Consider the following 12,000-nt stretch of genomic DNA (forward strand, 5'->3'; position numbering starts at 1 on the left):
AAGATTAGCATTTGCACTTCAGTTCTCATCTTGGTCTCCCTTTGTTGGAGATTGTTTCAGGCTAAAACCCCAAAATACAAGTGTCGACCGCCCCCACTTCCTTCCCTCCCCTCTGCTCCCCCAAGACGCTCGTAGCGAGAGGAGAAGGCAAGGCAGCAGGGGAAAACGCTGCCACATTTGCTCTCTGGGGATGGAGCAAAGAAACCATTTCTTTGCAAGAGGAGCCAAAGCCTTCCCCGGGGAAATTCATCCAGGCTTCCCACAGCCCATGAGAAAAACCATTCTCAACCCCACGTCCTATTAGGAGATGTCCCTTGAGACACACAAGCATGGTTTGTACCCCACGGTGGACTTCATACTACCATCATCCCTGCCCGCTTGGTTTTCCCTCTTCCAAGGGCGATCACCAACTTTTAAAAAATACCACCTCAGTGGCAGGTTCCTGCGAGGCTTCCCGAGGGCAGGTCCGTCTGCCCGGCCTCGCCGATTCCCGGTTACCTGCAGAGCTACGTGGTGTTACCTGCCGAGCTGGGCGGATGTGGCTGATATCCGAGCTGGGGAGGTTTCCCCCTCCAGCAGCCTCCGCAGGGCAGCTGACGATGGGAGCACAGGCAAGTTTTTCCTCGGTTCAGGCTCTTCTGTTCTTTTCTTGCAGAAAGTTTAGATGCAGAGAAAAAAAACAAGCAGCCTGCCAAAAACGTATCCGCTTGTCTTTCTCTTCCCCACCCGCCACAGAACTGATATCAGAATAACTCCTCAATAATATACATATTTATTTTCTCTTAATTAGTGCTGATATTTACAAAAATTGTGATACTCTATGAAGAATAAATTATATACACTCATGATAAACCAGACAGCAAATGCTCATTTGGAACATGTATGTACACAGATCTGTATACCTATATACAATGTTCAGCCTTATTGACTTGGGTGTCTCTCAGCCCGCACGAGCCCCACGACCCCGAGGACACCCACGAGTCGCCAATAAGAGCAGTAACGTCTATACACACTGTGCAATTCAGATACAGCTGGTGTCTAAATTTGTGTCTAGCAAATGCATGGTTAAATGACTTGAAATTCCCACGAGTCCTCCTTTAACAGTGTATAGGCCTCTCTCCATTACTGGTCCCATTTCTCCTGTAACCATGGAAACAAAAGGTTCAGTTCCAGCATCGTTATTATGAGTCCTTCTTAGATTTCCTCTTCCTATTGATGTGCTCAAATTAGGCAACACATACGGATTTGAGCCAAGGCCCCTTTTTTCCCTTGCGCTCCCAGCAATGATTAGTGCATGACATTGGAGGACGATAGCGCAGGCTCAAGCAATGAGGGAGCAAGTGCAAATGAATAATTACACTCTCGTATGCGACAGACAAATTTAAAAACCCCACTGAACCAAAAAAAAAAGAAAAAAAGCAACTCAACCCTAAACCCAGAACAGCCATACGAGTCTGGAAAGAGTACGCAGTTCCCGCGCGGCTGTACACGCACGCGCGGACCTTGGCACGAGACCGTTGTCGCACGACGCTCAAAAGCTCCTCGAAGCCAAACCGTTGCCCCGAAGAGAAACGCGGCTAAGGAATCTGTCTGTGGCCGCAGACGGTCGGGCTGGGGGATCATGTCAGCTGGCGTAAATCAGTGCCGTGCTCTCAGAGCCGATTCACACCAGCCGCAGGGTGGTCTCTCTCACCCGAGCACCCACTAGCGAGAGGGGGGCCAAACTTTTGGCAGCCAACACAACGTCATTTCCTGGGAGACGAAGGCCATGGGGTGGCCGTTCATGCGATGGGGTGAGGAAGGGCGGTGTTTTGGCCAGAGACCAGAAAGTGGCTTGTATGCCGGTGCCCTCATCCCACCTCGGGGAAGTGAGCAGCTGCCGGCCCCAGCGGGAGGGACTGAGGGGTACGTTGGACATGGAGGAGGTCAAATGCTGGAGGAAGGACCCACAGCCTGTTTTGGGTGCAAAACGCAATGGCTCAGGGTTGGGAACTGAAGACTTATTGCTGGGACGCCTGTGAACACAGACCCCGAGGTGGCCGCACCAGCTCCAAACCCTGACACCGTCCCTGCAGCCGTCCTGCCCCTCACCGGAGGTTGCACGCCGAGGTGCAATGGGGCAGCAGGACCCTTCTCCCCACCACCCTGGGACCAACGAACCAGGACGGTTGGAGTGAACTGAAATTCAGCCACTACAACAAATAAAAAAACCAACCCACCCCATGTGCCACAGCAGTTGCACCACAAACAAATCCCTTGGATTTCTGCTTGGCTTTGCCTGCACGGTCACGGAAATACGAGCAACAGGCCCAAGCCAGGAACTGGGACCCAGAGCAGGGATGTTGCAAGGCTGCTGGGCTTGGGGACGGGTGCGAGCTGAGCACCAACTGCCCGCTGGGGCACCACGTTTTGGCCCCTATCTCCACAGCAAAATCTGGATCCGTCTCTTTGCTTGGGCCCGTCTCGAAATGCATTGCAAACTCCAGAGAAGCAAGGAGCCTTTGGCAGTAATTTCAGCGGCTGACCCAGGAATTATCTGATAACAAAGCAAGGCCCTTCCCAAAATACCTCCTCCTCCTCTGTCTTTTTCTCTCCTTCTGTGTATTTATGCACAAATATGCCCATATTTATACACCCACATGCTGCACGCTCATAACACTAATCTCGGGATCCTTTTTTTCGGAGAGCACAGTATTCAAATTTGTCGGACTTCAGCACAAAACGCCACTGCAGGGATCAGTGTTCCCAACAGAGCACATCTCCCTATACAGGTGATTTTTTCCTACTCGCTTGACAGTGTCCAGCCGGTATATGAGCCTCACCTGACCGCCCTTAGTAGCTAGTTTGGAGGCTATTAATGGGCTGATGGGTTGCCTGCAAGCTTGGCCATGTGGTTGGATGTTAGAAAGGGACCCGTGCTGTAATTGCAGCTCTCCAGGACCATGGCCATGGTAGAAGGCATCAAACTCTTAAAATATGGGTGCTGTCTCCTCTGGATACCTAACCATGGTATCTGGGAGGACCAGAAAGTTGTAATTTTCCATATCATCTAGGGAGAGAGGTGAGTATCTCCAAGGGAGGAGGAAAGAAGATGCCAGCACCTCGTCTAGGTGGCCTTATGCCTTATGAGCCTAGTGCAGATGGTATCTCCCATCCAGCCCCTATTTTGGCCAGTCTGAACCACTACGTTCAGTGCTACTTTGCATCTCATTTTCGCGTCCTTGCAAAGTCAAGGGGAGTTTTGGATGCTCAGTATCGCTGCAGAAGCAGGCCCCAAGCCTCTCAAACCAAATTCCTCAAGGAAAAAAAAAAAAGAAAGAAAGAAAGAATGAAAAAAATCACAGTCTCCTCCTGAAAACTGGTTCAAGATCACATCAATGAGTCAGAAGCAAAGCTAGAAATAGCACTCGAGCTCCGACCTGCAGGCACAAATCCCATTAAAAGCTATAGGGGAATCATTTCTCCGCGCGGGGAAGAGATCTAGACCCTTCTGCTTTTTGTGACTTGACAGCTTGTTTCTGACCACAGCCCCTCATGACCCTCACCTGAGTCCAGGCTCTTCAGTGGGGGACACCGGTCCTGGCTCGCTCCTGCCGCTCAGAGCACACCGGCTTGGCGCATGGTTTGGGTCCATCTGAGCCGAAACATGCAACTGTGCTCCCCTCTTGCACGACCTTGAGAAGTCCTTGGGGCTACCAGGTGCCAACGGGGCCACAGGTGCCTCCATCCTACTGGAAAACCCTGCAACACGGCCTCTCCTGAACTCTTCCACCTTCCTGAGAACCAGACACTCTCTCTTTCCTGAGACACTCTCGGTATTTTGGGAAATGCTTCCCACCACCTCACTGCACCTCACTTGCTGCAGGCTCTGGCTGAAACATGGCCAGGGCCAGATCTTCCAGGGCTGGAGATGCCAAGAGGTGAATTGTTCGAAGCCCGTGGGAGTTAACCAGCGAAGAGCTTTGCAAAGTCGCATTAAGTGCCAGCATCCACCGGAAAAGCCTGTTGCAATCTGGCTTTGGCCTTTGGTGCATGCCACGAACAGGCTGGCAGTGTGCCGTTGGCCGGCCCGGCCCGGGAAATCCCCGGCAGCGAGCAGCAGGGCTGCAGGGAAGCGAGCAGCCCCGAAACACGGGCCGAGGCCCCTCGCGAGCTCACCTCCCTGCATGGTCCAGCTTCGGGATGGGTCAACGGAGGCCGGCTGACCTCCCTGGGAACCGTGCCTGAGACGCCGCTTTGCGCCAGCCCTGTACCGTTCTCCAGGATGAGCTTTGAAATAGAGATTTATTGCTTGCTATTGCATTATTGGTTTCGGGTTTATTTTTTTTCCTATAGTACTTTTTTAAGGTATTAAAAGTGATTTGGGCTTTAGGGTCACCCGTTTCAGAGCTGCATCAGCGGAGAGGGAGAAAAGGATTCCTAATACAACGAAAGACAACTCGAGACACCTTGGGGGCCCCGTGCTCCGTGGTGCTGAGCACCTTCCAGGCCCAGTGCGGTGCATTGATGCCGATGGTGCTCTGCACCACGCAGAAGCCAGGACTCTTGTGCACTAACCATGGCCACTTGGTAATAATTATAGCCAGGCCTGAATCAATCAATCGCTAAAAATCAGGAGCGATTCCCCTCGGATGAGTGGAGCCACATCAGCATGACAGATGAATCAGGCCCAAAGCAGCATTTTGAACCATTGCTGTAGAATACGCTAGCACCGTTGTTTTATTGTTATTGTTCTTCTCTTAAAGAGCCAGAAGGCTCAGACTGACCTCACTTGCACGCTCTGCAATGGGATGCCCTGGCTCCACAGCAGCGGCACAGGACTGGCCAGCCCCGAATCCAGCCAAAGCCTACGGCCCCAACTCGACGGGTGGCTAAACCGCCTGCCTCACCTCAGGGACGCCCGGAGATGCTTTGCTGGACGGGGGCTTCCCAGGAGGTTTGCATCCCTCTCCTCTGGCCTGGGCAGAGACGGAGGCACCTCTTCCGGGGAGCGTCCCCGACACGGGAAAGCACAAGGGAACGCAGAGCGGGATGGGGAAAGCAAATGCGCTCCACCGGAAGGTGCAACCCCCGGCTATCCCTGACAGCACCAGGACTGAAGGAGGAGCACGGACCGTCCCAGCTGAGCCCTCCCGAAAACCTTGGGAGAAGGCGAAGTAAAAGCCAAGGCTGGGAGAGCTGAGCCGAGATGGAGCTCAGCCTCCGGCATAAGGGAGCGACCCCCCTCCCCGTACCTCACTCGCTGGCCTGGTGCCGCTTTCCCGCACCACCAGCAGCCCCCGAGGCTGCGGGTCGGGGTCCGCGGGCGAGCAACGTAACCGGGGGAAGGACCCCCATGACTACGTGGACCCTCTCCCACCGCGCTGCTCAGGCTCGGGCAGAGTTTTCCAGCCCCAAACGCCCCGTGCCCCGGCCATCCCGCGGCGCCGGGGCTCGCCGCAGCAACTCCTCCCGTGCCGAGCCCGCGGCCCCTGAACCAGGGAAGCCCCCGAAGCGCCGAGCGTCCGTGTTTGCTGAGGATTCGGCCTCTAGTCGCTCTCTAAATATCTATACACACACACCTACACGCGTGATAATTGCAGGGGGAAACGGCTGAAGACTGCTGAACAACCAAGTCGGGGCGCCTCTCCCTGCTCTCCCACCTGGCCTCCGCAGCTTCTCCGCTCAGCGGGAATTTCTGCTCGTGACACCGAGATTAATGACTAATTACTCGCCCCATGATGAGCACAGGTGTTTAACTTTCAGCTCACCTTCCTTCAACTTGCATCGCTCGGTCCCGAACGCTCGGACACGCAGGCTTTGCCTTGTTATCTAGCAAACCGTAGTCAGCCTGTGCCTTCCCCGAATCCGGTTTTTAAATAGAGATATTTTTTTTTTTTACTTCCGTGAATCTCCGTCAAGCCACTGGAGAATCTATAAACACTATAAACATGAATACTGTATAGTCTACTAAGAAAATATATATTTGTGTGTGTATTAAATATTCAGATTCATGCAACAAATACCCATGCAGCTGTACTGTATTACTGGTTAAATTTCACTGCAGTATAAATATATTATAGGCCACAGCATAGTTGCTCCAGTTTTATATTGAGATATAGAAAAAAAAAGATGCTTTTTTTCCAACTCATTTTCAATGTGTCAGTGGAGGTGTCTTTGGTGATCCTGGAAATAGTGGTGATGGAAGTGTCATCTAAATAAATAAATAAATAAAACCCAAGCTCTTGATTTATTTACTTGGCCCTCCCGACGGCTAGCATCGAAAATTTAAGACTTAATAAATAATGTTCTGTCATACTAATTATGCCTCCCCGGGGCCTCACGCTGGCATACTGCAGTGGAGGAAACTATTGCAGCATGCAGCATTTTCCGTTATGAAACACGAGCCCGGGCGATGTGGTCTCACCTGAGGCGGAAGGCGAGCCTGCAAGCCCTTTGGCCACACGGATGCACGTTCCCCCGGCTAAGCCCTGCCTGACCTTTCCCTAAGCGCTCCCTAAGCTCGGCAGCTGCGTGCCTACCCTCTCCTCGGGACACGGCTTGGCGGGTGCGCGCTGCAGGGAGACCTCACGGGGCCGCTCGGCACGTGCTGGGGCGCGGGAGCTTCCCCCCCGTCCCCGGCCGGCTCCCTGCGGTCGCAATGACACGAATGGTGCCCGCAATCGCTTTAAACGCCCCGTATCTTTGGAAACCCGCAAGCCTGTGATGGGAGCAGAGAAACGAAACGGTTGGGGCATGACAGCTTATTCAGTGTGGAAATCAAAGGTTAAAAGTCACTTACACGGCTATTGCTTCCCATGCAGAACCAAATATACACCGTAGAAAATACTGTATTGACTACAATGCAGAGCAGCACTCAATATCTGCAACTGTTCCACTTCAGCTTTAAATGCGTTACTAGGTTTTAGCGACTAGACATCGGTTAGCATTTTGGTGATATTAACATAGTTTGTGTTAGCTAGGGTGCAATTGGCTGTCTTCAGGTTCTCCTCCCTGAAATCCTCATTGCTATTGTTTACACCTTCCTGAATCTCCATATAATCGGACTTACTAATGGTAGAGGCACTTCTGCTTTTCTTTAGGTCAGGGGAAGAAGGGATCTTTGGGCAGCTGGTTACTTGCAAATATTGAGCCTGCTCCTCTCCCTCTGTCTCCCGGTGGTAGAAGTAGTTGAAGTTGGACACTATGACGGGCACTGGTAAGGCAATCGTTAATACGCCAGCGATGGCACACAAGGATCCCACTATTTTCCCACCGATGGTCGTGGGGACCATGTCTCCGTAGCCCACGGTCGTCATGGAAACCACGGCCCACCAGAAGGCGTCGGGGATGCTGGGGAACTGGGACTCGCTCTCGTCTGCCTCTGCAAAGTAGACGGCGCTGGAGAAGAGGATGACGCCGATGAAGAGGAAAAATATCAAGAGGCCCAGCTCCCGCATGCTGGCCTTCAGAGTCTGCCCCAGGATCTGCAGCCCCTTGGAGTGCCGGGAGAGCTTGAAGATCCTGAAGACCCGCACCAGGCGGATAACTCGGAGGATGGCCAGGGACATGGCTTGCTGGCCTTGCTGACCATCCTCCGGCTTCTCAGCCAGCTCCGTCCCTAAGGTGATGAAATAGGGAATGATGGCTACAATGTCGATAATGTTCATGATATTGGTAAAAAACCCAGCCTTGCTGGGGCAGGCAAAAAACCTCACCAAGAACTCGAAGGAGAACCAAATGATGCAAAGTGTCTCTACGATGAAGAAGGGGTCTGTGAAAGAGGTCGACTGCTGGTACCCCATGCTGCTGTTGGAGTAGGGCGGATGGCTCAGCCCGCTGCCGTGCATGTCTTCGTTCTCATCCCGAAAAATGGGCAATGTTTCCAGGCAGAAGCTCACGATGGAGATTAAAATCACCATGACAGAGACGATAGCTATAATCCTGGCAGGGCCCGAGCTTTCGGGATACTCGAAGAGCAACCACACTTGTCTCTGAAACTCATTCTCAGGCAACGGTCTTTCCTCTTCTTTGATGTAGCCTTCATCCTCCCGGAACATCTCCATTGCTTCTTCCCCCAGTTCGTAAAACCGAATCTCTTCCGAGAAGATGTCTAAGGGCACGTTAACAGGCCTCCTCAACCTCCCACCAGACTGGTAGTAGTATAAAATAGCATCGAAGCTGGGCCTGTTCCGGTCAAAGAAATACTCGTTCCGGAGCGGGTCAAAATATCTCATTCTCTTTTTAGGATCCCCTAGCAAGGTCTCTGGAAACTGGGCTAGCGTCTTGAGCTGTGTCTCAAAGCGCAGACCCGAAATGTTAATGACCACCCTCTCGCAGCATTCATGGTCGGTCTCGGGGTTGTACGTGTCCTGCGGGTGACCGGGAAGAGCTGCAGCTTCGTCTGCAGGATCTCCGGTAGCAACTGTCATATTTAGGTTTAAAAGAAATCCTTAGGCTAAACTCTTCCGAGTGCCCGGTGGTGGGATCGGATTCAGGGCAAGGCTACTATCCTGCAGAAGGACAGGTACGTAGGTGTGGAAGTGTCTCATGAAAAGGCGAAGGGATGATAAAACAGAGAAAATAAAAAAGGAAAGAAAATTGCCCCTGCTGAGAAAGAGAGAGATGAAATAAAGTTGGGGGGAAGGAGAGCAGCTCCCTTTGCTAGCATGTCTAGCACCCTCCTCGGGGGATTTCAATTTGCCTTCTCTAGGACAGAGTTCAAAAACTCCCATCTAAACCCCCTGGGTGGAAGAGACGACACTCGAGGAAGCCTTCATCTATTCAAAACCAACGTGGAAAAACTGACGTTGGCAAAACGGAACTTTTGTTGGCTCAAAAAAAAAAATTATTAAAAAAAAAAAAAAGAGGGGAAGGGGGAGAAGGGGAGAGAAAGGAAGGAATTAAAAAAACCATCCAGCCCTAAACAGCCCTAAACAGGCGCGGGGACCACGCCGGGCGCCCAGGAGAGGCAGCGACCGCCGCGGCCCGCTGCCGGGCATGCAGTTAAGGGTTAACGTTTAATATCAGGCAATCCGGCGCTACCCTCGGGAGCGCGGAAAGCGCTAAGGGCTCCGCTTCTCAAGTCCGACACGTTCCCACTCCACCTGCCCCGGCACGAAAGCCGCCGGGCAACATGCTGCCCTCCCGACGCGGAGCCAAAGCCGGCGCTTTGCAGGCGCCCGAACTGGCGGCCGCCGGCTCCTAGGTGCCCCGCGGAGCGCTGCAGTCCCCCGGCTCGACCGCCGGCGTCCCGGCTCCTGTCATTCTCCGCAAACCACCGCGGCACGCAGACAACAAATCACATTACCTGGAGCAGGCAAATCTTAGTGGCTCTTAGCAACACCGCTTATCTGACCCTGGGGAAAAAATCCTAGAGAGAAACACAGGCTTCCAAGATCCCCATAATTTCCTCTCTCTTCAAAGTTAAAAATAATGGTGAGTCATCGCAGAAAAGCAGAAAGGACAGAAAAAAATAAAAAAAAGGAGGGGGGGGTTGCTTTCCGGATGGTGCAAGTCAGGTCTCGCAATGGTTTGGACTGGAGAGAGAGAGAGGGAAAGAGATGAGGACAGACAGAGCGAGCGAGTCTTCTCGGGAGCTGTTGCGGATCTGCACTTCAGGGCAGACGAGCGTCTGTCTGCTGCCTTCGGTACGGCGGCGGAAAGATGCTAAGCTCAGCAAAACCCGATGTCCCCAGTGTCCTCGGGAGGTGTGGCATCGCCTGGAAAAAACAGCGAGAAGGTAGGAAGCTGCCGGCAGCATCCGCAAAGCCTCCAGGTCCTCCGGGCAGCTCTTTTTTTTTTTTTTCGGTTGCCTCCCCGCGAGCTGTTTTCCTGACGCCCGGCTGAGCCTGCGCTGCAACACGGGAAGAGGGGGAGAGCGCGCTAGCGGCGGAAAAAAAAAAAAAAACGGACCCCCCCCCCCCCAAAAACCCGAGCCCCGTCTCTCCAGGGGAGCCGGTGCCGGGCGAGGGAGGAGGGAGGCAGCGCAGGGGGAGCGCCGCAGCCCCCGCCGGCGGAGGATGCTCGGCAGAGCCACCGTCGGCCTCGGCCGGGTACCCGGGTACCTGCCAGCCGGAGGAAGGATGCTCCGGCCGACGCCGCGAGACCGAGGCACCTGGGGGGCCGGCTGCCCCCAAAAGGCTTGGGAGCATCCCGGAGCATCGCGGCCTCGGTACCTACGCAACCTCCTGAGCCTCCCAAAGAGCCAACTCCCCCCTCTCCCCCTGCCCTGATTAACCCACCCCTGGGGGCATTCGAGTGCGGTGGGCAAATTTTCCCAGGGGGACGTCGATGCTCAGGTCCCCGGCAGCGGCAGGTCATCTGCCCCCCTGCTCCAGCCGGGCGCTGAAGGAGATCAGCTCGGCCGCCCGGGGCGCTTGCTCGCAGCACGGGGATGCTCGACGCGGAGATGTCCAACCGACCTTTTTGCTTTTTTGTATATATTTTTTTCCTCTCCCCCCCCCACCAAGAGAAAATCCTCTAACCTCCCTTCTTCGGCTCCAACTCGACTTGTCTACTTTGTGCCAGGATTACAGAACCGGGGAGGGGAGGCAGGTGGAAAATAACCCCCCGGTCTGCGTCTTCTCGGCAAAGATTTCAGCACTCGCCAGGCCATTTACGCCTGTTGGTTTCTCTCTTCAGCAGCAGCTGGGGACATATTGCTCCAGATCCTTCTTTTCCTGGAAATTTCCCCTTTCTGCTCAACCCTCCTCTCCCTTCTCCTTATGCACTAGAAAAAATAGTACAACCCTGACAAGGCTTGCAGCATTCAACTGCTTCGCTTAACCCTTTTCTGCCAGGCCCACAAGAGAGCAGGTTAGCGTTTGTCCCAGTTTTTCTCCTTTTCCTGCATTTTCTCCCCCCAAGAGGCTTGCTCAGAAGTTCTGGTGGATCCGACCTGCCCTGGCTCTTACAAGCAGCGCGCTAAAAAAAACCCGCAAATATCATGTATTTCCTGCTGCAAAAACGTCAGGCATCCACTAGCCCCTATTTCATCCCAAATCAACCAACCTTGATTTTTTTTTTTTTTAAATAAATGCACTGTTTTGCTTCTGCCCATAAACTCTCCCCTCCCCTTAATCTCTTCCTGAAACACCCAAGGTTTGCTTAACAGCACACGGATTTGTTTTATTTATTTATTTATTTCCCTAACATGTTGATTTTCAGTTGGCTGGAGATCTAGGCTCGCTTTCCCGCGTGCGAATCGGAGCGGCCGGCGCTCAGCAGCGAGGGATACGGTACCAGCCGGGTGGGCATCGCCCATCCCCGTGCTCCGTCCCTGCTGCCCTCTCCCCCCGGCACGCTTTTTTTGACTTCACTTCCTCAGAGGCAAACAACCGCCCTCCCATCTCCCGAGCGCCTTTCGGTTTAATTCTTGCAAATTTGGGTTTTGGCAGAGGGGGGCAAAGAGGACGATTTGCTCCGCGCCCCCGGTTTTCCCTTGCGTGCCCAGACCCGGTTCGGCCCGAGCTGGCTGCAGGCGTGAGACGTTCCCGGCTCTCCGCGGGCCGAGCGGGATTTGGGGCTGCACGCATCGCGGGCAAGGTCGCGGTTGCTTTACCCTTCGCGACCCAAAGAGCGAGGCGTCCCTTTGCACGCATCGTGGCGAACCTCTGTTGGAGCCGGGAAAGCGGCGGCGGCGGAGCCGGGGGGAGAAAGGGCCCTTGGCTCTGCAGCCGGGCATGCAGCGAATGCACAAGCAGCGCCCTGCTCCCGGACCCCTGGCTGCCAGCGCTCAGCCCGCTGCTCCCGCGGGCGACCCTCCGAGTGCAGCCCAGCTTCTCCATGAATATTCAGAAGATTAATATAAGTCTTCCCCCCCCACTCCCCCCCGCCTCGCCGCAAGCGAGAGACCTAGATTTCAACCGCTGGGAAATAATCGCATCCCTGGATGCGTGATGCCACGCTGGCATACGGCCCCCCGTCCGCACCCTGGATGCACCTGGGGACGGAGGGCAGCTTTGGGGACCGAGACGGCTGGGGAGGGCTGGGAGCCCTGAGCGAGCCCGGTTACAGCTT

General features: G+C 54.1%; 1 protein-coding gene across 2 annotated transcripts; it reads right to left on the reverse strand.

Moving 5' to 3' along the window:
• Positions 1-756: 756 nt before the first annotated feature.
• Positions 757-10,950, reverse strand: KCNA2 (potassium voltage-gated channel subfamily A member 2). 2 transcript variants are annotated; one of them, XM_068918067.1, is made up of 3 exons: positions 10,467-10,950; positions 9,290-9,701; positions 757-8,589 (listed from the first exon to the last, which is right to left on the reverse strand). In XM_068918067.1, the coding sequence occupies exon 3, from the start codon at positions 8,409-8,411 to the stop codon at positions 6,912-6,914; it is 1,500 nt and encodes a 499-aa protein (XP_068774168.1). In that variant the 5' UTR covers positions 8,412-8,589; positions 9,290-9,701; positions 10,467-10,950; the 3' UTR covers positions 757-6,911. The 2 variants fall into 2 exon arrangements, with proteins under 2 accessions (XP_068774168.1, XP_068774167.1); XM_068918066.1 differs by lacking the exon at positions 10,467-10,950 and adding an exon at positions 10,224-10,298.
• Between the last annotated feature and the right edge of the window lie 1,050 nt (positions 10,951-12,000).

This window comes from Struthio camelus, chromosome 24, assembly GCF_040807025.1.
Source record: "Struthio camelus isolate bStrCam1 chromosome 24, bStrCam1.hap1, whole genome shotgun sequence".
NCBI classification, from domain to species: domain Eukaryota; kingdom Metazoa; phylum Chordata; class Aves; order Struthioniformes; family Struthionidae; genus Struthio; species Struthio camelus.

Coding starts and splice junctions, on each gene's coding strand:
- KCNA2 (XM_068918067.1), bottom strand. CDS start 8,411: ATGACAGTTGCTACCGGAGATCCTGCAGACGAAGCTGCAGCTCTTCCC.